The 27,177-nt window shown below is 43.5% G+C and overlaps 1 protein-coding gene across 1 annotated transcript in view; it reads left to right on the top strand.

Moving 5' to 3' along the window:
* Positions 1–18,250, top strand: part of TMPRSS13 (transmembrane serine protease 13) — a 146,140-nt gene extending 127,890 nt beyond the window's left edge. The window contains exons 12-13 of the mRNA XM_073602484.1: positions 6,359–6,511; positions 14,572–18,250. Coding sequence (XP_073458585.1) covers positions 6,359–6,511; positions 14,572–14,589 — 171 coding nt within the window. The 3' untranslated portion in view covers positions 14,590–18,250. The remainder of the gene's footprint in view (positions 1–6,358; positions 6,512–14,571) is intronic.
* Positions 18,251–27,177: the final 8,927 nt, after the last annotated feature.

Genomic DNA, 27,177 nt, shown 5'->3' on the forward strand with positions numbered 1-27,177 from the left:
GCAGCGAAAGATGGTTCTACAAAGTATTGACTCAGAGGGGCTGAATACAAATGCACGCCACACTGTTCACATATTTATTTGTAAAGAATTTGGAAAACCATTTATCATTTTCCTTCCACTTCACAATTATGTGCCACTTTGTGTTGGTCTATCACATAAAATCCCAATAAAATACATTTACATTTTTGGTTGTAACATGACAAAATGTGGAACATTTCAAGGGGTATAAATACTTTTTCAAGGCACTGTAAGTGCAGTGGGACCAGAAGGGGTGCGGATGTAGGGTGTTGGTTTACCTTTTTCCTTTTTTTCTGAAAAGGTAAACTAAACTTTTAGCTCCCTTTTTGCTTGTTAAAGCGGAGCTCCGCTGATTTTTTTTTTTTAAAAAGTCAGCAGCTAAAAATACTGCATACTTTTAAAATATGGACACTTACCTGTCCAGGGCGCCCGCGATGTCGGCTTTCGAAGCCAATCTGTCCCTCGACTCTCGGGTACTACCGCCGCCACCTTCGGTAAAATAATCAGGAAGCCTTGCGGCTTCATTTCCTGGTTCCCTACTGCGCATGCGTGACTCACATTGCGCGTTCCCACTGGTCCCTGCTGTCTTCTGGGACCCATGTGTCTCCCAGAAGACAGCGGGGGGGGGGGGCGTGAAGTGGCCTAGATGCCTGTGGGTGGCGCAGGTATCTATGCCCGGAAGTGGGAGCAAAATACCTGTATTAGACAGGTATCTGCTCCCCCCCTGAAAGGTGCCAAATGTGACACCGGAGGGGGGGGAGGATTCCGAAAAGCGGACGTTCCATTTGTGTGTTGAACTATAATAATTTGTAAATAGTTTCAAGCTGTATTAAACCTGAAAGCAAACATTTATTTTATTGCAGCTTACTAATTCTTAGATGTGATGGCAGATTTTATTTTTTTATTTTTTAAGCTTTCTTTCCTTTATTTTCATCTGGTGATCCAAACAGTAAGTCTGTAGTTTTTCAACAGAGAAGGCTACTGTCCTACAAATGTAGGAGTTAGAGCAGTGGTCTCCAAACTACGGCCCGGGGGCCGAATGTGGCCCTTTGCTAGCTTTTATCCAGCCCTTGGGGCACTATTTCTCCCACTGATACAATAATACAAGGCACTATTCCTCCCATTGACACCAATAATGGGGCACTATTTCTTCAACTGGTACCAACGATGGGGTACTATTCCTTCCACTGACACCAATAATAGGGCACTATTCTTCCCACCAACATCAATGATAGGACATTATTTCTCCTACTGAAACCAAAAATAGGGCACCATTCCTCCCAATTATACCAATAATGGGGCACTATTCCTTCAATGGTACCAACGATGGGGCATTATTCCTTCCACTGACACCAATGATGGGGCACTATTCCTTCCATTGGTAACAACAATGGGGTACTATTCTTTTCATTGATGCCAATGAGGGGGCGCTATTTCTTCCACTGACACCAATGATAGGGCACTATTCTTCCCACCAATGTCAATGATGGGACACTATTTCTCCCACTGACAGCAATGATGGGGCACTATTTTTCCCACTGACACCAATGATGGGCCACTATTCCTTTCACTGACACCAATGATGGGACACTTTCCTTCCCACTGACTCCAACGATGGGGCACTATTCCTCCCACTGAGATCCAATGATGGGGGAATTCCTTCCCATGATACTAACAACGGGGCAATATTACCCCCACTAATACCAGTGATGGGGCATTGTTTACCCCCATTTTCTACTCACACTGGCCGCAGTCCAGCCCCCTTTAAGCCTGAAGGACAGTAAACTGGCCCTTTGTTTAGAAAGTTTGGAGGCCCCTGAGTTAGAGGGTTGAATCCAATATTTGCCACTGACAGGGGTGCTTACAATGTTCAGCTTTTATTCATGTAAAACATCGATCCCAGTAGAAAAAAAGCACCGTTGCAGTAATTGCTAGTGTAACTGCAGTGTGATGTGGAGTTCGGCTTCAATTTGTTAGTTTATTTAAATCTGCTAGTTCATCTAACACTGCCCTCCCCCCAGACTGACAATGCTGCAGTCCAAAGGTGCCTCCAGTGCACATTCCTCCACAGTGTCTGATACAAGAAGTGTGTTACTGGCCAGATCACCAGGTAAAAACAGAGGGAAGAAAGACTATAAAAGAAAATGGATGCAGACACCACAATGATTGGTAAGCTGCAATATATTACATTTTTTTTTTGGAGTTTTATACTACTTTAATATCCATATCTGGGCGGAAGCTGCCAAAGTTAACTTTTCCTATTAACAAGCTGGTGATTGGTTGCTCGGACCGCCTAGCAACCAATCACCAGCTTGTTAATAGGAAAAAACTTTGGCAGCTCCCGCTCCCCTGTCCAGTGCTGTGCTCTGCTGTAATGCCGCATACACACAATCAGACTTTCCAGCAGACTTGGTCCGACGGTCTTTCCGCCGGACTTTCCGGCGGACTACCTGAACAGACGGACTTGCCTACACATGACCGGACTTTCCGGCATGCTAAGTCCGCCCGTCTTTCCGACGGACTTTCACCGGAGTTAAGGCTGACTTTTAGAATGAACGGACTTGCCCACACATGGACAAGTCCGTTCATTTTGAACGTGAACGGTACGACGGGACTAGAAAAGGAAGTCAATCTCTCCGCTTTTATTGTCGAGATTGACACCTTGCGAGCCCCGTCGCGGGGCATACCAGGCCCTTAAGTCTGGTATGGATTATAAAGGGAACCCCCTACGCCGAAAAAACGGCGTGGGATCCCCCCTAAAATCCATACCAGACCCCGATCCAAACACGCAGCCCGGCCGGTCAGGAAAGGGGGTGGGGATGAGCGAGCGCCCCCCCCCCCCACCTGAACCGTACCAGGCCGCATGCCCTCAACATGGGGGGTGGGTGCTTTGGGGGAGGGGGGTGCCCTGCGGGGCCCCCCCACCCCAAAACACCTTGTCCCCTTGTTGATGAGGACAAGGGCCTCTTCCCGACAACCCTGGCCATTGGTTGTCGGGGTCTGCGGGTGGGGGGCTTATCGGAATCCGGGAGCCCCCTATAATAAGAGGGCCCCCAGATCCCGGCCCCTCACCCTATGTGAATGAGTATGGGGTACATAGTACCCCTACCCATTCACCTAGGGAAAAAGTGTCAATAATAAAACACACTACACAGGTTTTTAAAATAATTTATTGGACAGCTCGGGGGGGGGCTTCCTCCGGCTTCCGGGGTCTTCCTCCGGCTTCGGGGGTCTTCTTCCAGCTTCGAGGGTCTTCTTCTGGCTTCGGGTGTCCCTCCAGTTCCTCTTCTCCCGGCGTCCGATTGGTTCTTCTCCGCTCTCTCTGGCCTCTTCTCCCGGTGTTCCAGTTCTTCTGCCGGCTCCTCCGCTGTCTTCATGCCGCTGTTTTGCCAGCGGAGGCCCGGACTTCTGGCTTCTTGTCTTCTTGAGTTCTTCCCTCTTCTCTTCTCCAGATGTTGACACGACGGTCTCTCCGGCTGGACTGCTCTCTGAGCGCTCCACTCGCTGTGACTTATATAGGCGGAGACCCCGCCCCCTTATGCCGTCACAGTCCCTGGGCATGCTGGGACTGTGACGTTTTAGGGGGCGTGGTCAACATTACCCAGTGACCACGCCCCCTAAAACGTCACAGTCTCAGCATGCCCAGGGACTGTGACGGCATAAGGAGGCGGGGTCTCCGCCTATATAAGTCACCGCGGAGCGCTCAGAGAGCAGTCCAGCCGGAGAGAGTGTCGTGTCAACATCTGGAGAAGAGGGAAGAAGCCAAGAAGACAAGAAGCCAGAAGTCCGGGCCTCCGCTGGCAAAAGAGCGGCATGAAGAACTGGAACACCGTGAGAAGAGGCCACAGAGAGAGGAGAAGAACCAACCGGATGCCGGGAAAAGAGGAACCAGAGGGACCCCCGAAGCCGGAAGAAGACCCCCAAAGCCGGAGGAACACCCCCCCCGGAGCTGTCCAATAAATTATTTTAAAAACCTGTGTAGTGTGTTTTATTATTGATACTTTTTCCCTAGGTAAATGGGTAGGGTTACCATGTACCCCATACTCATTCACATAGGGTGGGGGCCGGGATCTGGGGGCCCTCTTATTATAGGGGGCTCCTGGATTCCGATAAGCCCCCCGCCCGCAGACCCCGACAACCAACGGCCAGGGTTGTCGGGAAGAGGCCCTTGTCCTCATCAACATGGGAACAAGGTGCTTTGGGGGGCCCCGCAGGGCGCCCCCCTCCCCCAAAGTACCCACCCCCCATGTTGAGGGCATGCGGCCTGGTACGGTTCAGGGGGGGCGCTCGCTCGTCCCCACCCCCTTTCCTGACCGGCCGGGCTGCGTGCTCGGATCGGGGTCTGGTATGGATTTTAGGGGGGACCCTTTATAATCCATACCAGACCTAAGGGCCTGGTATGCCCCGCGCTCACCGCAATAGGAAAATTTGTTTTTCCTATTGCAGCGAGCGCGAGATGCAATACCCTGCCCTTGCGTCGTATCTGGTCCGTCGGACCAGCATACAGACGAGCGGGCTTTCCGTCGGACCAGCATACAGACGAACGGACTTTCCGTCAGGAACTAAGTCCGACGGAAAGATTTAAAACATGTTTTTAAATCTAGGTCCGGCGGACTTTTGGGGAAAAAAAGTCCGCTGAAGCCTACACACGATCGGATTGTCCGGCGGACTCTGGTCCGCCGGACCAAGTATGCCGGAAAGTCCGCTCGTGTGTACGCGGCATAAGTCTCTTTGTATCCTAAACCAGTGAAAGTGTTGATCATTGGTTTTAATTTATTTAATGCTATATTTAACATAGCATTAAAATAATTACTTAACAAGGCAGTAATGATGTGTACAGTGTCTATAGTAGCCAATCATATTTTATCCCTATTTTATTTATCACAGTCAGATCAATGAAATATGCTTTATGTTAATATTGTTAAAGTTGTTGTTAATGTTTATTTTTGTGACTTAATTCTGCATATAAGATTTAACAGTGTCATTTCATGAGATCATTTATGAGGTCGTGTTTAGGGGCGACGTTAGGGGCGGGGCAGGGTAGGGGTTGGGTGGGGCAAGTGGTAGCGAGTAACTCTTAGCCCCCGTTCACACCTATGCGAATTAGATGCATCCAATTCGCAGGACATTTTAAAATACATTCATATGAATGCATCTGGTTCACATATGTGCGTTGCATTCACACTGCGCATTGCACAAAAAACGTGTGCGTTTTCTGGGCATTGCGGTGTGAATTACAAGCCCAGTATCTTCTATGGGAACGCATCTGATTCGCAGATGCATTGCGTTCTGAACATGGATTTTCTCCTTCTCCTCACTACACCTCCCCCTCTCCCCCCCGCTCCCTGCTCACTGATCCGCAGCTGAAACGCAGATGAACCTCTGAACAACAGATTTTTATCTTCCCAGTGAAACCTGAGCTTCAATTCGCACCGCACATGTGTGAACCCAAGCTTAAGGCTTGAGCCCTGGACTAAATACAAGACACGTGTATTTTTATTTGAATCTTGCCTTCTTTGGCCTCCTTTGCCTATTTCTTCCAGATCTGTGCAGTAATAGAGCATTAAACAACTTCTGCACATTGTGTGAGTGCAGCTATTTCCTGTAAAACAAACCAGTCACTACTTCTCTCTCTCCTTGTGCAGGGTGCCTGGACTTGTATCCGCCCCTTCCTGTAGTTTTCTGCAGGCAGCCTGTAGCAAATGGCCCTGCAGGTTCCCTCGCACAGCTTAGCCCTCTGTACAGGCTGTTTGCAGCCCAGGGATGACATTACCTCTACATTTACAAGGTTACTCCTAGGCTAGAAAAGGCATTTTGTGCACACTTAGTTGATTTATATACCTTTGTGGCTATCGAAGAATATATTTCATTTCAGAGGAATTACGTGATGTTGATGCTAAGTGAGGGCTTACTACCACTTGCTTCCATCAAGCCTCTATTCTTAATATGTTAGCCCTTATGTTCACACAAATATTCTAAGTCATAATCATTACTCTGCAATTAGGTATATATTACATTTCCCTTGGCAGCTTCTATGCAATTACTAAGGGTGTCACAGACATCAATGGGCCTAGGGCACTTGCAGTTTTCAGCTGCGTCGGGGCATGTATGCAGAAAAGTAATGCATGGTATTGTATACAGATTTACAAATATCTGTGTTGACTATACCTTTTGGACATTTAAACTTTAAGATTTTTTTTTTTTTTACATCTGCCCATGACAGCAATTTTAGCTGTGTGTTAAAGTAAGGACTTGTTCATTTTATTTGATTTCATTCAGTGCTTACCCTATAACTCACAAGTAGACATACACTAATGTCTGTAGTCTGATCTGGTTACAGGGGGACAGTGGAGGACCACTGGTGTGTCTGCAGGAAAATCGTTGGTATTTGGCCGGTGTGACTAGTTGGGGAACTGGCTGTGGGCAGCCGAATAAACCAGGAGTGTACTCTTATGTTCCTGAATTTCTAAGCTGGATATACAACAAGATGGAGGTAAGAACAAAAACAAGATTTTCACCAGTAGGTTACTCAACTTAGGAGCCCATTTTACATTTTTGCATGCATTAACGAGTGTTGCATTATTTAATATAAATGGGCTGCCAACACACTGAAACATTCCAAAAAATCAGACATGCTACAAATTTTGTAACGCAATGCAGGATGGTGTGTTTGCATGCTTTGCGGCCTTCAGAATAAATTACAGCACAATACAAGTAGTGGTTAGGGGTGCATCTTAATCAAAGAAATCTATTGGAGTTCAAGCTAAATAGCCTAATAACAAAGGTGGCACTAGGAACAGTGGTACAGTAATGAAATGTACTGACAGATGAAGTCATTATACTACTATAGATGCATTATTTTGTCTTTCAAAATAGCTTACTTGAAAAAAAGATTTGCCTATTACGTGAGTTACTCCCATCTTCAGGAACAAGTGAAATTGAGATTTTCACTTTTGTGAAATTTCTCCATTTCATCTAAATGCAATAGAGTCTATGTGGAAGGTGTTATGCCGCGTACACACGGTCGGACTTTTCGTCTACAAAAGTCCAACGGACGCCGACGGACTAAAGCTGGCTGGTAATCCGTTCGTGTGTGGGCTTCTCCGGACTTTCAGCAGACTTTTTCAGCCTCAAATCCGACGGACTTTAGATTTGAAACATGCTTCAAATCTTTACGTCGTAACTACGACGGACCCGAAATCCGCTCGTCTGTGTGCTAGTCCGACGGACAAAAACCCATGCTAGGGCAGCTATTGGCTACTGGCTATGAACTTCCTTATTTTAGTCCGGTGTACGTCATCACGTACGAATCCGTCGGACTTTTGTGTGGTCGTGTGTAGGCAAGTCCGTTCATTAGAAAGTCTGCTGCAAGTCCGCCGAAAGTCCGCCGGAAGTCTGTCGGACAGGCTATCGGACTTTTGTAGACGAAAAATCCGACCGTGTGTACGCGGCATTAGGGAGGTTTTCGTTGGTTTCTAAGGAGGCAATGCACCTTAAATAGCTCATAAGGGTTACTGAAGTTGGTCTAAATTACCCTGAACTTGCTGTTGTGACATAAAATGGCCCCTTATTAGTGTTATTATTCATGTTTTTTTCCATAGAAAGAAAAAACAGACAGCAAAAAAAAAAAAAAGACAGCAAAAAAAAGCAAACAAGGTTTTAACTATTCTCTACTCCAGGTATCGCCAAACTTTTTGAACCAGGGCCGGGTTTGTGGAAGAAGATTTTTCCCCAGACCAGGTGTGGGGGGGGGGGGGGCGCCTCAATCATCCCACCACCATGGGCAGTGCCAGGACAAGGTCATCCAGCACCCAGGGCGAACATGCCAAGGTGCGCCCCCCACCCCATTTTATGCATGACCAATCATCTTACCCGCACCTGATCATTATACCTATGTATAACGTGCAGAGGTCAAGATTAGATAAATTGAAAAGTGCAAAGGTCAGGAGAAAAAATAATGTACAGAGTGCAGCAGTCAGGAGCGGATAAAAGAACAGGGTGTAGGGGTATGGTTTATGTAATATATAATGTGCAGGAGTCAAGGGTGGGTAAACTATATAGTGCAGAGATAATGCGTATATACATCCTAGTGCACCGCAGTATCCCCTATGAGGCATTTCATGTATACAGTATACACAAACACACATACAGTATCTCACAAAAGTGAGTACACCCCTCACATTTTTGTAAATATTTTATTATATCTTTTCATGTGACAACACTGAAGAAATGACACTTTGCTACAATGGAAAGTAGTGAGTGTACAGCTTGTATAACAGTGTAAATTTGCTGTCCCCTCAAAATAACTTAACACACAGCCATTAATGTCTAAACCGCTGGCAACAAAAGTGAGTACACCCCTAAGTGAAAATGTCCAAATTGGGCCCAAAGTGTCGATATTTTGTGTGGCCACCACGGTCTGCAAAAGATCTGGGGCTAGAGCCCATAGCATCGGTCACCAACCAGGGGGGTAGTAAGCATTTTTTTGCGGCCAATGGCTGGTGACAGCACTTCAATCATCACGGCACCATGGTTGATGTGGTGTCAGGGTGATTGAAGCGCATTATTTTTATTGTTACATTGTAATATATAATGAAGTGGTTCAACTCACCATAATGCAGAATTAGTGAGAGCCCTGGGCGTGTCACTTGCCACATCTCCTGCCACTAGATGCAGCTTGTCACTTGCCACCGTCGCCTGGCACCAGATGTGGATTGTCACTTGCCACTGTTGCCTGCCACCAGATGTGGATAATCGCTTCCCACGTCACCTGCCACCAGATGTGGATGATCGCTTGCCACGTCACCTGCCACCAGATGTGGATGATCGCTTGCCATGTCGCCTGCCATCAGATGTGGATGATCGCTTGCCATGTCACCTGCCAAGATAAAACGTGTGAAATTCTTTGGTGTGATCCAAAAAATTACTTCCAATAAACTTTTTTTATATATATATACCCTTGTGTTAGTGCAAAAACACCTTAATCTAATGGAAATTAATATTATATGTGCAAAGAATCGCAAATATCAAGCAGCACATCTAAATACCATAAATACATGAATAAATATAAAGTGATAAAGTGCCAAAAACAATAGATGTCCAAAAACAATAATTGTCCACCAATAATGTGTAAATGTGCAATAAATATAGGTAATAAAAATTCATTGATAATGTGTCCAAATCGCAGCTAAAAAAAAAAAAAATCACAAAACCACATGCTGTTTGGTAAGAGAAAGATTCATAACCAACAATGTATAAACGTGCACTAATTTATAAGCATAAAAAATCGTTAATAATGTGTTCAAATCGCAGCTAGAAATCGCAAAGCCATATGTTGTTTGGTGCAAGAAAAGTTCATAACACTTGTGCAAAAAATCTTCTTAAATGATAAAGTGCCGTGCTGTGACAACCAGTGGTCCCCCCAATGTGGTTGCACTCACCAGAGCGCTCCACCCCTGCAGGGGTACGAGCGTGTAATGCTGGTCCTCTCACTCCAGTCCAAAAGATGTCAGTTTCCTTCCACGCATCCCATTCTTAAAACGCAGCTGTATACACTGAGAGGTGGGGACTTCCTGTCCCTTGGTTTTAGAAGACCCCACTCGATATCCGCTGCTCGGACGGGTGTTCGGTGGAGATTAGTAGTCCATGTTCCGGAGAGGAGAAGGCAGACCGATCCCGCTCCAGCATGCAGCACTCTGCTCGGGGCCGAGCAGAGTGCTGCCTACTAATCTCCACCGAACACCCGTCCGAGCAGCGGATATCGAGTGGGGTCTTCTAAAACCAAGGGACAGGAAGTCCCCACCTCTCAGTGTATACAGCTGCGTTTTAAGAATGGGATGCGCGGAAGGAAACTGACATCTTTTGGACTGGAGTGAGACCAGCATTACACGCTCGTACCCCTGCAGGGGTGGAGCGCTCTGGTGAGTGCAACCACATTGGGGGGACCACTGGTTGTCACAGCACGGCACTTTATCATTTAAGAAGATTTTTTGCACAAGTGTTATGAACTTTTCTTGCACCAAACAACATATGGCTTTGCGATTTCTAGCTGCAATTTGAACACATTATTAACGATTTTTTATGCTTATAAATTAGTGCACGTTTATACATTGTTGGTTATGAATCTTTCTCTTACCAAACAGCATGTGGTTTTGTGTTTTTTTTTTTTTTTTTTTTTTAGCTGCGATTTGGACACATTATCAATGAATTTTTATTACCTATAATTATTGCACATTTACACATTATTGGTGGACAATTATTGTTTTTGGACATCTATTGTTTTTGGCACTTTATCACTTTATATTTATTCATGTATTTATGGTATTTAGATGTGCTGCTTGATATTTGCGATTCTTTGCACATATAATATTAATTTCCATTAGATTAAGGTGTTTTTGCACTAACACAAGGGTATATATATATAAAAAAAGTTTATTGGAAGTAATTTTTTGGATCACACCAAAGAATTTCACACGTTTTATCTTTACACTTTTATTCACACATTTTCATTTCTTGTTAATTTTTATTTACACTCCTAACACAGCGCCACTCCCTATCCTTTGATTTATATTTCTTGGGGGATCACTTAGGTGTTCCCTTCCTATCTAGGGGGGCTGCAGGTGGGAGTCGGTCCACGAGCGCGGATTCGTTGATATATTTATTCATGTCACCTGCCACCAGATGTGGATTGTCACTTGCCACGTCGCCTGCCACCAGATATGGATGATCACTTGCCACGTCACCTGCCACTATTTGCAGATTGTCACTTGCCATGCCAGCCAGTGCCACCAAATGTGCATTTTGCCACCAAATGTGCAGTTTTCGGTTCAGGAGAGCGGTGATGCGGGGCAGGCAGTGAGAGATGATGTTATCTCACTGCTCCCTGCCGCACCTCCGACATTGACGAGGCCCGCACTGTGAGGGCGGAAAAGCAGTGATGCAGGGCAGACGGAGAGAGATGACGTCATCTCTGCTCATCTGCCTGCTCACTTCTCTCATGCACCTGCCTGGCTCTCGCATGCAGCCCTCTCCCCACCGCACTCGCGGCCCGGTGGCAGAAATGCCACGGCACGTTGGTTAGGCAGGGACTGGGGCTATAGCCTCAATAGCCACCCCCTGGCGATGCCACTGGCGGTCACAATTATTTTCCAGCACTGCCCCTACCCTCTTGGGCATGTAGCTCACCAGAGCTTCACAGGTTGCCACTGGAGTCTTCTTCTACTCCTCCATGATGACATCACAGAGCTGGTGGATGTTAGAGACCTTACGCTTCTCCACCCTCCGTTTGAGGATGCCCCACAGATGCTCAATAGGATTTAGGTCTGGAGACATGCTTGGCCATTCCATCACCTTTACCCTCGGCTTCTTTAGCAAGGCAGTGGTCATCTTGGAGGTGTGCTTGGGGTCGTTATGTTGGAATACTGCCCTGCAGCCCAGTCTCTGAAGTGAGGGGATTATGCTCTGTTTCAGTATGTCATAGAACATGTTGGCATTCCTGGTTCCCTCTATGAACTGTATCTCCCCAGTGCCAGCAGCACTCATGCAGCCCCAGACCATGACACTCCCACCACCATGCTTGACTGTAGGCAAGACACGCTTGTCTTTGTACTCCTCACCTGGTTGCTGCCACACACGCTTGACACCATCGGAACCAAATATGTTTATTTGGTCTCATTAGACCACAGGACATGGTTCCAGTAATCCATGTCCTTAGTCTGCTTGTCTTCAGCAAACTGTTTACAGGCTTTATTGTGCATCATCTATAGAAGAGGCTTCTTCTGGGACGACAGCCATGCAGACCAATTTGATGCAGTGTGAGGCGTATGGTCTGAGCACTGACAGGCTGACCTCCCACCCCTTCAACCTCTGCAGCAATGCTGGCAGCACTCATACATCTGTTTCCCAAAGACAACCTCTGGATATGACGCTGAGCACGTGCGCTCAACTTCTTTGGTCGACCATGGCGAGGCCTGTTCTGAGTGGAACCTGTCCTGTTAAACCGCTGTATGGTCTTGTTCACTGTGCTTCAGCTCAGTTTTAGGTTCTTGTCAATCTTTTTATAGCCTAGGCCATCTTTATGAAGAGCAACATTTCTTTTTTTCAGATTCTCAGAGACTTCTTTGCCATGAGGTGCCATGTTGAACTTCCAGTGACCAATATGAGAGTGAGAGCGATAACACCAAATTGAACACACCTACTCCCCATTCACACCTGAGGCCTTGTAACACTAACGAGTCACCTGACACCGGGTAGGGAAAAATGGCTAATTGGGCCCAATTTGGCCATTTTCACTTAGGGGTGTACTCACTTTTGTTGCCAGTGGTTTAGACATTAATGGCTGTGTGTTGAGTTATTTTGAGGGGACAGCAAATTTACACTGTTATACAAGCTGTACACTCACTACTTTACATTGTAGAAAAGTGTCATTTCTTCAGTGTTGTCACATGAAAAGATATAATAAAATATTTACAAAAATGTGAGGAGTGTACTCACTTTTGTGAGATACTGTATATACATAAAGCCATTATAAAATGTTTTGTAAACACACATCATAACATGTTTTAATGTGTTATTGTAAGTTGTCATTTAATTATGCTGAATAAAATTCTATTGACAAAAAAAAAATAAAAATTCTCAAAAGCAGAAAAAAAAAAAAAAAAAATATATATATATATATATATATATATATATATATATATATATATATATATATATATACACATAAAGCCACACATTTATATTCATACCTGACCCAAGTGTCTTCTCTGAAATTATCGTACATAATAAAGGTTTAAATCCCTGCAATATAAAAAAAATCCACCCTTGCAGTAGGGCCCCCGTACTGCATGGGTTAAATGCTCATTCTAGGGGCAGAGGATTAAATACCTAAAGGCTAGGTTCACCTTTAATTAAAAAATAATATATGCACATATTTTTGCTGTCATTGCAGAGCTGTAGGCAGTGTGAATGAAATACCGGAGTGCTGATTAATGTGCTTGCAGTTCATTTAAACTACAAGTCTGTCTGCAACAGTGGGGGACAAGACTTGTAGTTTCTACATTCAAAGATTCCTGTGAATTGATAATGCGATTGTGTGGGTGGAGCCTTGCACAGCTACGCTGTTTTCAAAGTGTGACAACAGGTGAGGGGAGAAGAACCTCTGCCTGCTGTCACACTGAGGGAGGGGAGGGGGGTGGCTGAAGGGGGTCAACTAGAACATGTTACTTGTTACACCCTGAATACTGGTGTAACATGTAACGTTCTAAAATGTGAATTTATCATTTAAGCTGGTACATTTAAGCTGGCTGATAGGTTCTTGCATCTACACAAGTGATGTGGATGCAGGAATATGCAGGGACATTGTATTCTGACAGTGTGGACTATATCTTATTTAAAAAGATGTGTATGTGGAATACATCTATGTAGTACCTCAGAGGTCCCAACCTATTCAAGAAATGTACTCTCTCTCTTAGTAAACCTGTAATGCAAGGTGCAGGGCAGGTTTACAGACAGCATAGTACAGGGTGGAAGGCAGAGAAGGTCAGGGCTCAAGGGGAGGAGATGCAGAGTGAAGATCTGTCTCAGATCTTCACTCGGGGAGAGCTCTGCAGTGTGCTGGGCAGGAAGCAGTGATCGGGGCTCCTGTGTAATCTTCTTTTCTAGCTCTGCCCACCAGTACTGGAGTTCTTACTGTGAAAGCCCCAACTCAGCCGGCCATACTAACATACCCAGGGAGAGAGCTGAGGGAGCGGGCGTTCTCCCTTTCTAAAAAGCGGTGTGATACTCTTCTGCCTGCTAACAAACCACCCCCTCCCACACTCCGCCCACCGCTCACCTCCTTCAGTGAGATCTGTGCGGCCTGGCCTCAAACAGGCCATGGCCTGGCACCAGGCCATGGCCCAGGGGTTGGAGACTCCTGCTCTTCTCTATATAAATATAATAATATTTGGACTTTAAAAATTCTCAGGTACACTGTATTACTATCTTCATTTTTGTAAACTAAAATTTAAATGGACATTATTCATACTTTCAAGTATAACTAAAGGCAAAACATCATTCTTTTTTGGAGTGGATTAGAACACCTGTCATTTTTAATTGCTAGTTGTGCCTATGTTAGGGAGATTCTCCCTCTCTATTTGTCCGGTTTACCTTTATCACTGAGACTGAAAGTAAAAGAAAATCCCTAATTTTGGGTTGTCACCAGAACAGGAATAGAGGGAAATATTCTACTGGGACACTTGTTCTGGTGACAACCAGGGATTTCCTCACTTTTACCTCTCACGTCATGTGGCTATGGGACAGGAAGTGACAACAAATCTCCCAAATTGGACATAAATCTCTTTATCCAAATGAAGAAAAAAAAACTTTTCATTTAGTTCTACTTTCAGTCTCTTATTTTTAACAACATTGATTGCATCATGTTGTCTGAACAAAAATATCATTTTCCTTATTTCCCAAAGTGCCTCAGTTGTGCCCTTCTTAGGGGGCAGTAGAAATATTGGAACCCTTATTTTTTACTAACCTTTCAATATTTTTCTGATTTTTCTTTTACAGCTGGAGAGGAACCAGTGACCTATTTCTTTGGAGGAATAACAGAATATGACTTGACTGTGACTCTAGAGAACAAAGCACACTACTGTGGAGAAATAATGGGGAGTTTTGAATACACTGTATTAGTGACATTGCATACCTTGCATAATACAGTGTCACACAATATCACCTGTCACTTAAGGTTTTATGGGAACACTCATAAAACAAAGCAAAGATCCTCAGAAAATGTCAGTGAAATGCCATTCGAAAGTACCTACCTTGTGATTCTTGGTTAATAATCCTAGCAATGAAGACCTTCTTATGCAGACTTTCTAAGCACTTTATGCCTTGGACAAAACTGGAAGTATTGGAGCTGTATTTATTGCTAAAATGATACACAAATCTGCAAGTTCCAGAGACCTAACAAGCATTATATTTAAATCACTTACAGCAGCTGTGTGTTAGTCCATCGCCACTGACAAAGATAGAAGTATGGATTTAGGGTAATGCCAAGGTATCACCCTAAATCCAAACTTTTGCCTTTACATTTATTACATAACCTTCATGGGTTCCAAGCTTGCTGTAAAGTGCTGCAATATATTGCCATACTTATGTGTGGATTAAAACTGTGTTTTAATGCTGCAGATGATACATTAACAAAAAATGCATACACAATATGGGCAAAGGTTTGTGGACATCCCATTCCAAAACCCTAGAAATAATTATGGAGTTGCCATTCCTTCCCCACTACCCCCCCCCCCCCCCCCCCCCCATCTGGCAAGGATTTTAAAGTCTTTGTGGTGTTGAAAGAAAGGAACCATCTGCCAATTGGCATTCCAATTTACTCCAATTCAAAAATTCTGAGGGGTATCCACATATGTTTGCCATTTAACTTTAACAAAGCATTTTTGGTCAGTTATCACAACAATACAGTGGGTAAAGATTAAATACATATAGAAATACTTTGCCAAAATTGATTTTTTTGTATGTCAGGTCCACTTACTTTAGTTGAAGGTCATTCCCCACAGGCAATACAATCAACACAAGCATAGCATCCAGAAATGGTGTATAAGTATATAATTTTGCTAGTAATGCATTTTGTATTAATATTTCTTGTCACGCCCATTTCCTGATAATAGGGAATATTATTTTTGGGTAATGTGGAAAATAAAAAAGAAGATTACTAAAATAAACATTGTGTGACCATCCTCTGATTGCATGACATGCCATTGATGAGATCAAACCTTATTCAACAACTGAGATACAGCAAAAATTGGCCAAATGTATTGTGACATAAGTGAATAATGCTTTTAAAAATAATACTTATGCTAGGCAACAAGTGCAATACACTGATAAAAAAAAATGTAATTACATCTGAAGACTATATCAATTTGATGCCTGACATGAATTCTACCTTTGGGATTTGCATTCGGGCAAACTTGTATGTTTTCAAAAAAATATATTTTAACATCGTAGGAAGGAAGGAAGGAAACATATTTATATTTTACATTTTTTCTGTTAGCTGTGCATAAATGCTTAACTGTAGGCTAGCAACGGATGCCACGTTGTTTAAAAATCAGTAGGAAAGACCTTAGTCTAGGAACGAAACTGCAGAGGAATTCAGTGTCACAAATTTCTACAACAATTGTATAATTCTTTGCTAGGATTGTTAAACATATCACAAAATATTCCCCCCTCATGTTTATAGAGTACATTTGATAAAGGATGACATTCTATATGTGTGTGTGAGATTGTGATCAAATTTATGTAAATAGCAATGTGTTAAAATTGTTTCTATTTTTATATATATAGCTGTATATGGGGCCACAGTTGTGTTTTTAATACATGCTATGCTTCCTGATTAGGAACACAGCATAACTATATATAGGTATGAGAGTGGTCAGAGGTGCCGGCACAATCAGACCACCCTCCGGTATATGCCCCAGCTGGGACTTCCACAAACATCAATCCCAGCCAAGCATGTGTATTTTTGCCTATTCAGAGGAGAAGGGGCAAGAGAAGAGAGCCTTGGGCATCCATTACATGTGCTGGATTATTTGGGTGACTAGAACCAATTTTCTATTTTGACAGATCAACCTTCTCTGGTAGAGTGGTCATTTGGTGGGCATCTGCCTGACCCATAGACATAGGAGGTTTAACTGATCAATGGTATTGATAAACTGTTATCTCGTGTCTGTGGGTAGCTTTAGGCTAGGTTCACTCCTATGCATTTTTAGGGTCATCCTATTAAAAAAAAGTTCCAGGTATAGATATCATATTTTTACATGGTTAAATTAGCCTAGCTTGGACCAATGTAACTATGCATATACCACACTTGTGGGATCCGTATGAAAGCTGGAAATCAATCTTGTAGACATCGCTTTTCCAGTGATCTCCACTAGCTTCTGGGTCCAGTGCCTCTGAATTAACTAAATGGAAAAGCAGGGCTGTGATATCATGCTCTCCATCTTGTCCAATTAGAGAATACTTTGCATTCATTGAGAAAATGCTAATATTCTCTGAATGGTGCACGTGCTGAGTGGCCAAGCTCCTGTCTTCACAATGATGCAGGGCAGCTGCTGGGCACTGGAACTGGAAGCTAGTGGAGAAGGAGATCACTGAAGTAGGGGTGACTTTTACAAAGATTTACAGTTTCTAGAGAGATCCCTCAGGTATAGTATATGCATGCTTACATTGGTCCAAGCTGGACCAATGTGACTATGTAAAAAAACCCATGCCTGGAATTTATCTTTAATTTCCAGTGGGCCCCCAATGCACATCAACTCATTTGACCCTTCAAAGGGTCAGGTATGTTTCTGTGCATAGGCACTTGTTAAGGGCTCAAAAGTAATGAATGGCCCGAGTTGACAAAATGCATGTATCAAAAAAGGAACAGAGTATCAATGTGTGTTTTTTTTATGCAAGTATAAAAACACCTCAGATTCATAGTAACTAACCAAAAGTGGAAAAGCTGTAAGACAAAATATTACCAGCTCAGGTTATATGCAGTATAGGAAGCAATATACTCTTTCTGTGTTTTGTGTGGTAACTGATTTTGTTACAGCAGTGGTTTAGCACCAATGCACACATTTATTTAATATATCTGCTTTGAATTATTTATAAAGTATAGTGCCAACATATTCACAGTGCTTTATGGACTAAGTTTACATCAGCCAAAGCCCCAAAAAAAGCATAATTTGATGTCCCAACTACAGTCATACTGGCACAGATACACTAGGGCCATTTTGTTTGGAAGTTAGTTGTCAGTATGCTTTTGACCACCAGAAAGAAATAAATGCTAACCTGTAGGGAACATGCAAACACAATGCAGATAGTGTCTTCAAAGGGAACTGAATCCAGAACATTAGTGGCTAAGTGTTTATCCACCATAGTGTCCCAGGTTTAGAAAGCCACTTGGAGAAGCATCTACCTATCTCTATGTGAAATACGATTGTTAAAAAAGTCACAGCAGGCATGTTAACATTTATACATTTATTTATTTCAGATATTTAATACAGGTATATAAAGTACAGGAACATTAATGCATAAAATATTTTTGTTTTTAATTTATAAATGTTTAGGCTTGTGTGAATCATATAGCAAAATAATAAATTATAATACTGCAAGTTTGGTATATGAATTATTGAAGACTTCCTGTTAAAATATTGTGACAGGGTTAAAATAAAATTTCGTTACCCAAAAATGTTGAAAGCCTTCGGTATTTACTTGTGGATTTGTGTTAAAGCTGATGTTTAGCTTAAAAAAAAAAAAAAAAAACCTACAGCTTATAAAGTTTATGTGCCACATTGTGCAGGTGTATCGTCACTTATGGCGACCCATCACATTTGGCTACCTGCTGGAGTGCGCATGTGCGACGCCGCCATATGCGTTCCAACACTTTTACGACAAAACAGCACACTAAAACCGTCAGATAATGTGACGGAAGTGACGTTGAACTGCGCTTGCGCAGTTATTATGTGGCTCCACCCCTAAGTCCAGGTTCAAGCCTCACCATCCAAGTGGACATAGAGTTAGATTATAATTATGCCGAGCGAAGCGAGGCCATGCCTGAAGCGTGGTGAGCGAAGCGAGCCCGTGAGGGGCCCTGTTGCAAAGTGGTGTCTTACAATCAATAATTATACAGAAAAAGAGCTTGTCTGTAACGTCACTTCTGTTACATTAACTGACGGTTTCACTGCTCCGTATTGTCGTTAAAAACTTTTGGAACGTATATCAGCAAGTTACGCATGCGCAGCGCGAAATTTCTCAGCAGATCGTCACTTCCGTAGCCAAATGTGATGGGTCGCCACGTGACGAAACACAGGCAGCTATATCCTGAAAAAAGCTACACTGCGGGAATGCCTGTCCTCTTCCTGTCTTTGAACTTATGGTGTTGCAATGGCTAACAGCTTCAGGTCTTCAGGAAGAACAGCAGTAAAAGATGGTCTGATGGGAACAAACTGTGACGTCAGGAGTATAGATGTCAGCAAAACTACAAAGTGCTACAAATGAAGAAAGTTCTATAATACATAGCATATACCATGAGCAGGACCATAGGTAGAGCAGGCCGGCTGATGCTTGTGGTGCACCACGACAGATGTAGCCAAGAAGTTACAGATTTGTGTACATATTATACTGATAACATGCGCTAGTGCCAAAATTAGACTTGGATCCCTTGAGATTTATGAGAGGGTGTTACTATTGAATTGTTACATCTTTAGTTTCCTTTTTGGCTGATTATTGTAACCACCTTGTAACCACCTCTATTTGCAATCTATACCAATGATGGTTTTACATTTATTATTTCTCATTTATTATTTTGTATTAGCTGTCTATGTGAGGTTTTTTGAGCATTAGCTTTTTTATATATATATATATATATATATATATATATATATATATATATATACATATATACATATACACTGTGTGTGTGATAAATATATATATATATATATATATATATATACATTTAGGTTTATATTAATATATATTAATATATACAAATAATGTTTTTACAAATAGTCCTTATTGTACCCACATAAGTTTATGAATCCTTGTACAGTGGAACAAAAGGTTAACGTTTCCATACTGCTATGGTCATGCTGTCATGAAGTCGGGTATTTGAGAGCTAGGACCCTTGTTGCAGTATGGACATTTAAAAAGGAGGTTCCGCCCCTTCGGAACGCATTGTCATAGCAACGGTATGTCACATGTTTTATGCCCTGTACACACGGTCGGATTTTCCGACGGAAAATAAAATGTGTGATAGGACCTTGTTGTCGGAAATTCTGACCGTGTGTAGGCTCCATCACACATTTTCCATAGGAATTTCCGACACACAAACTTTGAGAGCAGGCTATAAAATTTTCTGACAACAAAATCCGTTGTCAAACAATTGCTTTAATCACTTAAGGACCAGAAGGATTTACCCCCTTCCTGACCAGAGCATTTTTGGCGATTTGGCACTGCGTCGCTTTAACTGACAATTGCGCAGTCGCGCAACGCTGTACCAAAAAAAAGAATTATGTCCTTTTTTCCCACAAATAGAGCTTTCCTTTCGTGGTTTTTATGTTTTTGAGCTATAAACAAAAAAGAGTGAGCATGCATCGGCTCCGTCATTGCGCCCCCTAGTGCTCTTAAAGCGGCAGATGTACAGCTACTACGATTCACTCAGGGGAGCCAACCTGCCACAATATAACTGCGGCGGCTGGTTCTTAACTGGTTAAACATGGGCAGCAAACATTCGGTCAATCACTGTTATTTCCAGGTAAAGACTATCTTAGGTGAGTTTTCCTCAGCCTTAAAGGGTCAGCCCAAGGCCTGGCACTGACCTAAATCCCCTCCTTCCATACAGTAGCTGAATCACTTAGCCTTGTTTCTATGTCCTATGCAAGAAAACATGAGAACTGGGTGCAGAAAAATGGCAGCATGTGCTCTGTACTGATGAGTGAAAATCTGAAAAATTTTACTGTAGCAAAAGGCAGATTGTTCATGGAGAGCTGAAGAACGGAACAATAATGAGTGTCTGCAGGCAACAGTGAAGCATGGTGGAGGTTTCTTGCAAGTTTGGGGCTGCATGTCTGCAAATGGAGTTGGAGAATTGGTCAGGATAGATGGTGTCCTCATTGCTGACAAATACAGACAAATACTTATCCATCATGCCATACCATCAGAGAGGCGTGTGATCGCCCCAAGTTTATTCTGCAGCAGGACAACAACCCCAAACATACAGCCAACGTCATTAAGATCTATCTTCAGCGTAAATTGAACAAGTAAAAAGGCGCAATACATAGGTACCCTGATCAACCGTTCCTAATAGTCCAAGGGCAAGATACATACATATAGATATGTATTTATATACATATGCACTAAGTCAGTCAGGGCTGCCACCTAAAGGACCGGAAGCCGCGTCCAATGTGCTGAGAAAGGAAACAAAGGAAAAGGGGCGCCTCTGAATATGTATCAAAAACAAATAAAACCAATATCCACTCACATGTGAGACTGAGAAGTAGAATTCAGGCACATGGAGAGGAGAGAGAGGGGGACTACGAGTAGCAATAGGTCCTTATGCTGGCATCGCATCATGTCCATCAGGGATGAGTGGTAGCAGGCTCTATAGGTAGTTCAGTTTAACACACCAACGAAAGATGGTGTCACACATGGGGCCGTTAGAAGATGGTGTGGGTTCCAGGGAGAAAGTGTGAAGAGGACGCCAGAGCCTGAGCCAAACATCAACTGTGCTGCGGGATCAACACCGCCTCATATGGCATCCGTGATGTGAAGTAACAAGGTCGTGCAGTCGGAGCCAAAACGAGGCTTGGAAGGCACAGTAGTGACGTCACTGCCCGGTGTCCACACTGTGTTTGCCTTCCAAGCCTCGTTTGGGCTCTGACTGCATGGCCGCGTTACTTCACATCACGGACGGTGAGACAACGCCTGTGTGGGAAGCCTCTGAAACAGGGAGATAGGTGCTGGGGGCAGCACAAGGCTGCATCTAGTTGTTAGTCAGGGAACTTGCATATATAGTAAGTGGCCAAGTTGGCAAGGATTTATTTTCATGTTTCTTTTGTTTTGCTGCTCTTTTTCCCTTGTATATAGTGTAAATAAATCGCACATTAGTTTTTTCACCTGCAATGCTGTTTGCTGTGCCTAATTTTGTGTAGTGAACTCATCCAGGGGGTCACACACCCGCTGCCGGGCTAACCCTCTTACAGTTGGTGGATGATACAAGCAGTTTTTTTTTTAATATAGGCCAGCATGGAAGAGTTGCTGAGACAGCTTGTTGTGGCAAATGCCAATCAACAACAAGCGAACCTCAAGCAAAGGCGTGCAAATGAACAGTTGTAGCGGAGTCTGGAAGCTCAGCAGCAAGCTCACCAGTAGAGTCTGGAAACTCAGCAACAAGCCCAGCAGCAATTTGAGAATTGCTTCTTAGACCTGTTGCAGAAGCAGGAGCAGAGACTCCAATAGCAAGTGGAGACATTAATACAGCAACGTCCGCAGACCAGTGAGGCAAGTGGTTCCACTAATACCCCATCATTTTGTGTGAGCCATTTACTGCCAAAAATGACTAGAGAGGATGATCCTGAGGTGTTTTTGACCACATTTGAAAGGACTGCTGAAAGGGAAAGTGGTCTAAGGAGCAGTGGGCTGGACTGGTGGCCCCACTATTATCTGGTAAATCGCAGAAAGCTTATTATGACCTAGAGCCTGACCAAGCAAAAGACTATGTTGTGCTAAAAACAGAAATATTGGCACGGCTGGGTGTCACCCTGGCTGTTGGGGCTCAGGCCCCCAACAGGCCATGTTTTGGGAACTTCCCTTAGATAAAATAGCTCTTATCAATACCATGTCATTTTTGTCACCCTGGTTGTCAGGGCTCACCCTGGCTGTGGGGTTTTCCAAGCCAGAAACTGGACTTTCTGGCTTGGGAAACCCCACAGGTCTCAGATGTATGATGTCATTCACCTGAGCTGGAAGTGGCTTCAGCCAGAGACTTTGACCGCACCAAAGATGTGGAACGTGTTGTTATGGATCGGTTCCTGAGATCTCTTCTTACTGCCATCCAAAAGTGGGTAAGCCATGGAGACCCAGAAACGGCCGACACGCTTGTGGATCTGGTTGAGAGGTGCTTAGCTACAGAGAACCTGACCACCTCTCCCAAGGACTCACGGACTTAGACCAGACCATCCCCAGTGGCGAGTAAGATGATGCCAAGGGGTGAGGGTGGAGAGAGTGAGAGGGCAGGAGTTCAACCCAATGTCTGGTGAGAGCAACCTTGGGAAGTCAAGGCCGCAAGAGGCAGCGAAAAAGATTATCTGTTACCTCTGCCGACAAGAGGGACATATTGCAGCAAATTGCCCAGTGGTGGATGAACCGATGCAATGTGACTTTCTAAGGGACAGACATCAGTTGCTGTTTACAAAAGTTGCATGCACTGCCAGCCAGGGAACCGAGAAGCATTTGTGTAAAATGTATATTACTGGTAGTAATGTTGTTGTGTTGCTGGATTCAGGTAGCCTAGTGACATTGGTAAAAGAGGAATTAGTTACTGCAGAGGTCTCTGGGTATAAAAAGGTGGCTGTAATTTGTGTGCATGGGGGCACCAGAGAGTATCATGTGGCTACAGTGTCTTTTGGGACCCCCAAAGGTAACTCATCTCATCAGGTGGGGTTAGTGCCTCACTTACCACATGATGCCATTGTGGGGAGTGATTTTTCAAAATTCTGGGAACTCTGGGATTGTCCCAACCCTCCCCCCACTGTCGCCCCTTTAAAGCAGGAAGGTGAATCCCAGAAGTCCTCTGAGAGTGGTGAGGAATCTCCAGAAATCCCCTTGTCGGGATTGGCAGGGAAGACTCGAGAAACTGGGGAGGAGCCAACATCCTCAGGCGAAAACATGCCGTTTGTTGGGTTTTCTGATCTAGAGGTTCACAAGGAAAATTTTGCCACAGAACAGTTAAAAGACCCCACACTGATAAAAGCACGGGAAATTGCGGTAAGAGTAAGTGGTGAACTAGTGAACAAAGATAAGACTTGTGCTTACTAGTACTTCATTGTGGAAAGGGAACTAATGTATCAAGTTGCTCAAAGGGCGGAAGAAACCACTGAGCAACTTGTCGTGCCAAAAACTTACAGGAAGTTGGTGTTGGAGATAGCCCGTGGGCACATTCATGGAGGTAATTTTGGGGCAGAAAAACCAAGCGCGAGAGTATTGCAGAGATTCTATTGGCCTAGGGTCATGAAGGAAATAGAAAATTATTGTTCCTCCTGCCCTGTGTGTGTCAGAAGTCAGCACCTATGCCACATTTCCGTAACCCGTTGGTACCTAGTCCCATCATTGAGGTCCCCTTTGAGAGGATCTCAAAGGATTTGGTAGGTCCGATAAGAAAGTCCGCTAGGGGGCATCAGTACATCTTCGTTATACTGGACTTTACCACCCGCTATACAGCAGCGATTCCTCTCTGAAATACCAATTGCAATTGGCACCCGGTGACCCCTGTTATAGGTGGGACTATATAAGAACTGTTTTGCAGACATACCTTTGTAATGACTAAGCACACGTGACGTGTGAGAAACTTGTCTACCCAGCATTCTGATGCCTGTAATTTTTGGGATGTCCAAATAAAGGGGATTTTGATCTACAGGAGTGTGTGACCATTTCTTATTTCATTGTGTGCAGAGGCGAGCCGAGACGAGCACCTGCTGGATTATTGAGCTTCCTTATCTCACCTGCAGTGGCGGGTTTTCTTTTTTCCATTGACTCAATCTGATTGCTTGGTTCCTGAGGTTGGATTAGCAGTCACCTTATCAAAACCCCAGCAACAGAAGGTTAAAGAGGTTGTGCTGTGCAACAAAGAGGTTTTCTCTGAGCTGCCGGGTGGTGTAGGGGAGGTTTGGGACTCACCCTGTGCCACGGCCTCCATGTGAAGATCCTCCCCGAGCAACGCGGGCAGCTCCCCAGATAGTGAGGGAGAAGGAGACTCCGCCATGATGGCGCCGGCCAAGACTGCACGCTGAAGGTCGGCTAGTTACGGAATAATGCTGCCTTGCAGACGTCTGTAGTAGGAATCAGAAGGTGCCTCCTTGTCCCCCTTCTTCCTGAACATGCCAGCTTCCAAACCTGGGCGGGATACTCTGCTGCAGGTGTTGTAATAGCGATGAGGCAGTGGGAGCTCCAAGATAAGCTGCCTTCCTCCGCCATGGCTTCGCCACACCCCCCAAAATAACATTTTTAAAGAGGATACAACCCTTCCCCACTCTATCCACAGCTGAAAAAAAAAAGGTTTCGCTTAGAAATAACTTAAAGGTGGCCATACATGCATCAAAATTCTACCGATGCACCAGGGACTTGCAGAATTTTAATCCACGTATGGCCACTGAGGTTGAACTCAGGCTGAATCTCCCAAACGACTGATCAATCACCCTGTCGGATTTTAGCTACTTAATCAGCACTGCGTGCTGTATATTCTGGGGGAAAAGATTCTCCTATCCACCTCCAATGTGTGGTTGGGGGAATCAGGTTTTTTTCATCCAACCTGCTGGTTGAATGAAAAAAATTGACTGATCTGTGGCCAATAGGTGAAACCTTGTAAGCTGTCACAATAAACCTAAATAACCTAAATAAACATAAAAGATATAATCAGCTGCCCACACTTCCCACACTTCCCCAAACTGTGATAATGCAATATACATATACATATATATATATATATATATATATATATATATATATATATATATACACACCGTGCAGCGCTAATATGTATAAAAACAATACTAATGTAAATATATATAGCAAAAATATCTAAAATGTAACACCATGTTTAAAAGGAATGTATAAGTGAAAAGTGCTGGTGCTCCGTGATATTGCACTCAGTCATCAATGAGGTTATTTTAAAACTAAACAACAACAGTCCATATAAAAATATAAAGTGCTCATGCTCCATGAATATCAATTAATGATTGATGATGTATTTAAACCAAACAGCAAAAGTCCATATTAACATCAATCATGCGCTGTGCACACACAAACCCCACCAGGTGTTCCCTCACCTTAGGGGCTTAAATAATAAGCCTGTAATAGATAGCAATAGCCTGCAGAGATCCTCCTTTACTTCCTTTATCCTATGCAGGTTTGTGGGACACTTATATGGAACACAGGACACCTGCTCTTTCTGATAATAACGCAGCTCAGAGGCCTCTATTTTCTCCTGATATGTTCAGAAAATCTTCTCATACATCACATGCAGGAAAAGACAGAGGCATGTAATAGTGTGATACCGTTTAAAAAAACGTTTAATTGCACACAAAACTCCACATATATACAACTCACATTTCAAATGAATAAAAAATGCCTTTAAAGTGCTATAGTGCTGAGGGGTGATAAAGTCACCTGTGGTCCGGTTCTGCAGCCCCGGTTTTCATGGCGTTCCATGCCAGCTCTCAAGCACTTCTTGGTACCTCTCTTGTCAGCCGATCAAGCTCCTCCTACCGGTTTCGTCACTCTTGTGACTTCCTCGGGGGGGATCCAAAGGGAGTGTGCAAAATCTGGTGCAGCTCTGCAGAGAAACCAATACGCTTCCAGGTTTTATTGTCAAAATTTAACTGAACAAGCTGAAGTTAGAAGCTGATTGGCTACAATGCACAGCTGCACCAGATTGTGAGTGCTCCAGTTTTAGCAAATCTCCCCAGTGTTTTAGCATGTCTTAAAACCAAATTTACATACACCTTAGAGTTATGGATACACTATGGTGAAGTTAAACATACTGTACAGTAAAGCAGGCCATAGATGGATCGAAATTCGTCCAGTTCACTAGGAACTGGCCAAATTTTGTTCAGTGTGTGGTTGTCCCTAATCCAAAGAAGTTTATTGTTTTGATTGTGGTAAGTAAATGTATTTGCGCTTCTCCTAAAAATGTAATCTATAGACTGAAGGTGCTGCTGCTCAAATAGCTAGAATACTATAACTAGAGCAGAAAGTAAAGAAATATGAGCGAGCTACACAATACAACCGATAGTGTTAGGTGTCCATTAATCATATAAACAATATATGAAAATATATATAAAAGAAAATGTAAAAGTTCAATCAAAAAATTGGGTGACTACAAAAAAAGAGAAAAAAAATCTCTATCTGAAAAAGTCCAACCAGTGTTTACAAAAATCAAGTGAAAAAAACAAACAAAATTCAATCGATGAGTTCCCTTTAAGTAAAATCAAAGCCACTTACCAGACCTGTAGGATCTCAAATGATAGAGATCGAATGCACTAAAACACAGAAATCTAACAAAGAAAATCCTCTCCTGTTAATCCTCTGCACACCTCCTCAATGAAAACCAGACTGTGGGGGTATGGGATCTATCTTGCGTGTGGATAATCTGTCTCTGGATCATCAAATCTTCTCAATGGAACTGGGTTTATGGAATAAGGGGTCTCTCCTGGATATGGATAATCTGTCTCCAGGTCATCTCAGATGAAAGGAGTGATGGAAGGAAAAGACTTCATGGTGCAGTACTTCATATAAGAATTTATCTAAAAAATGTAGCACTTACAGTCAGGTCCATAAATACCCTCAAATTAAAGCTGAAAGTTTGCAGTTAAAGCACACCTCACTAAATTTAATAGGTAC

Source organism: Aquarana catesbeiana, linkage group LG10 (assembly GCF_042186555.1).
Source record: "Aquarana catesbeiana isolate 2022-GZ linkage group LG10, ASM4218655v1, whole genome shotgun sequence".
NCBI lineage: Eukaryota > Metazoa > Chordata > Amphibia > Anura > Ranidae > Aquarana > Aquarana catesbeiana.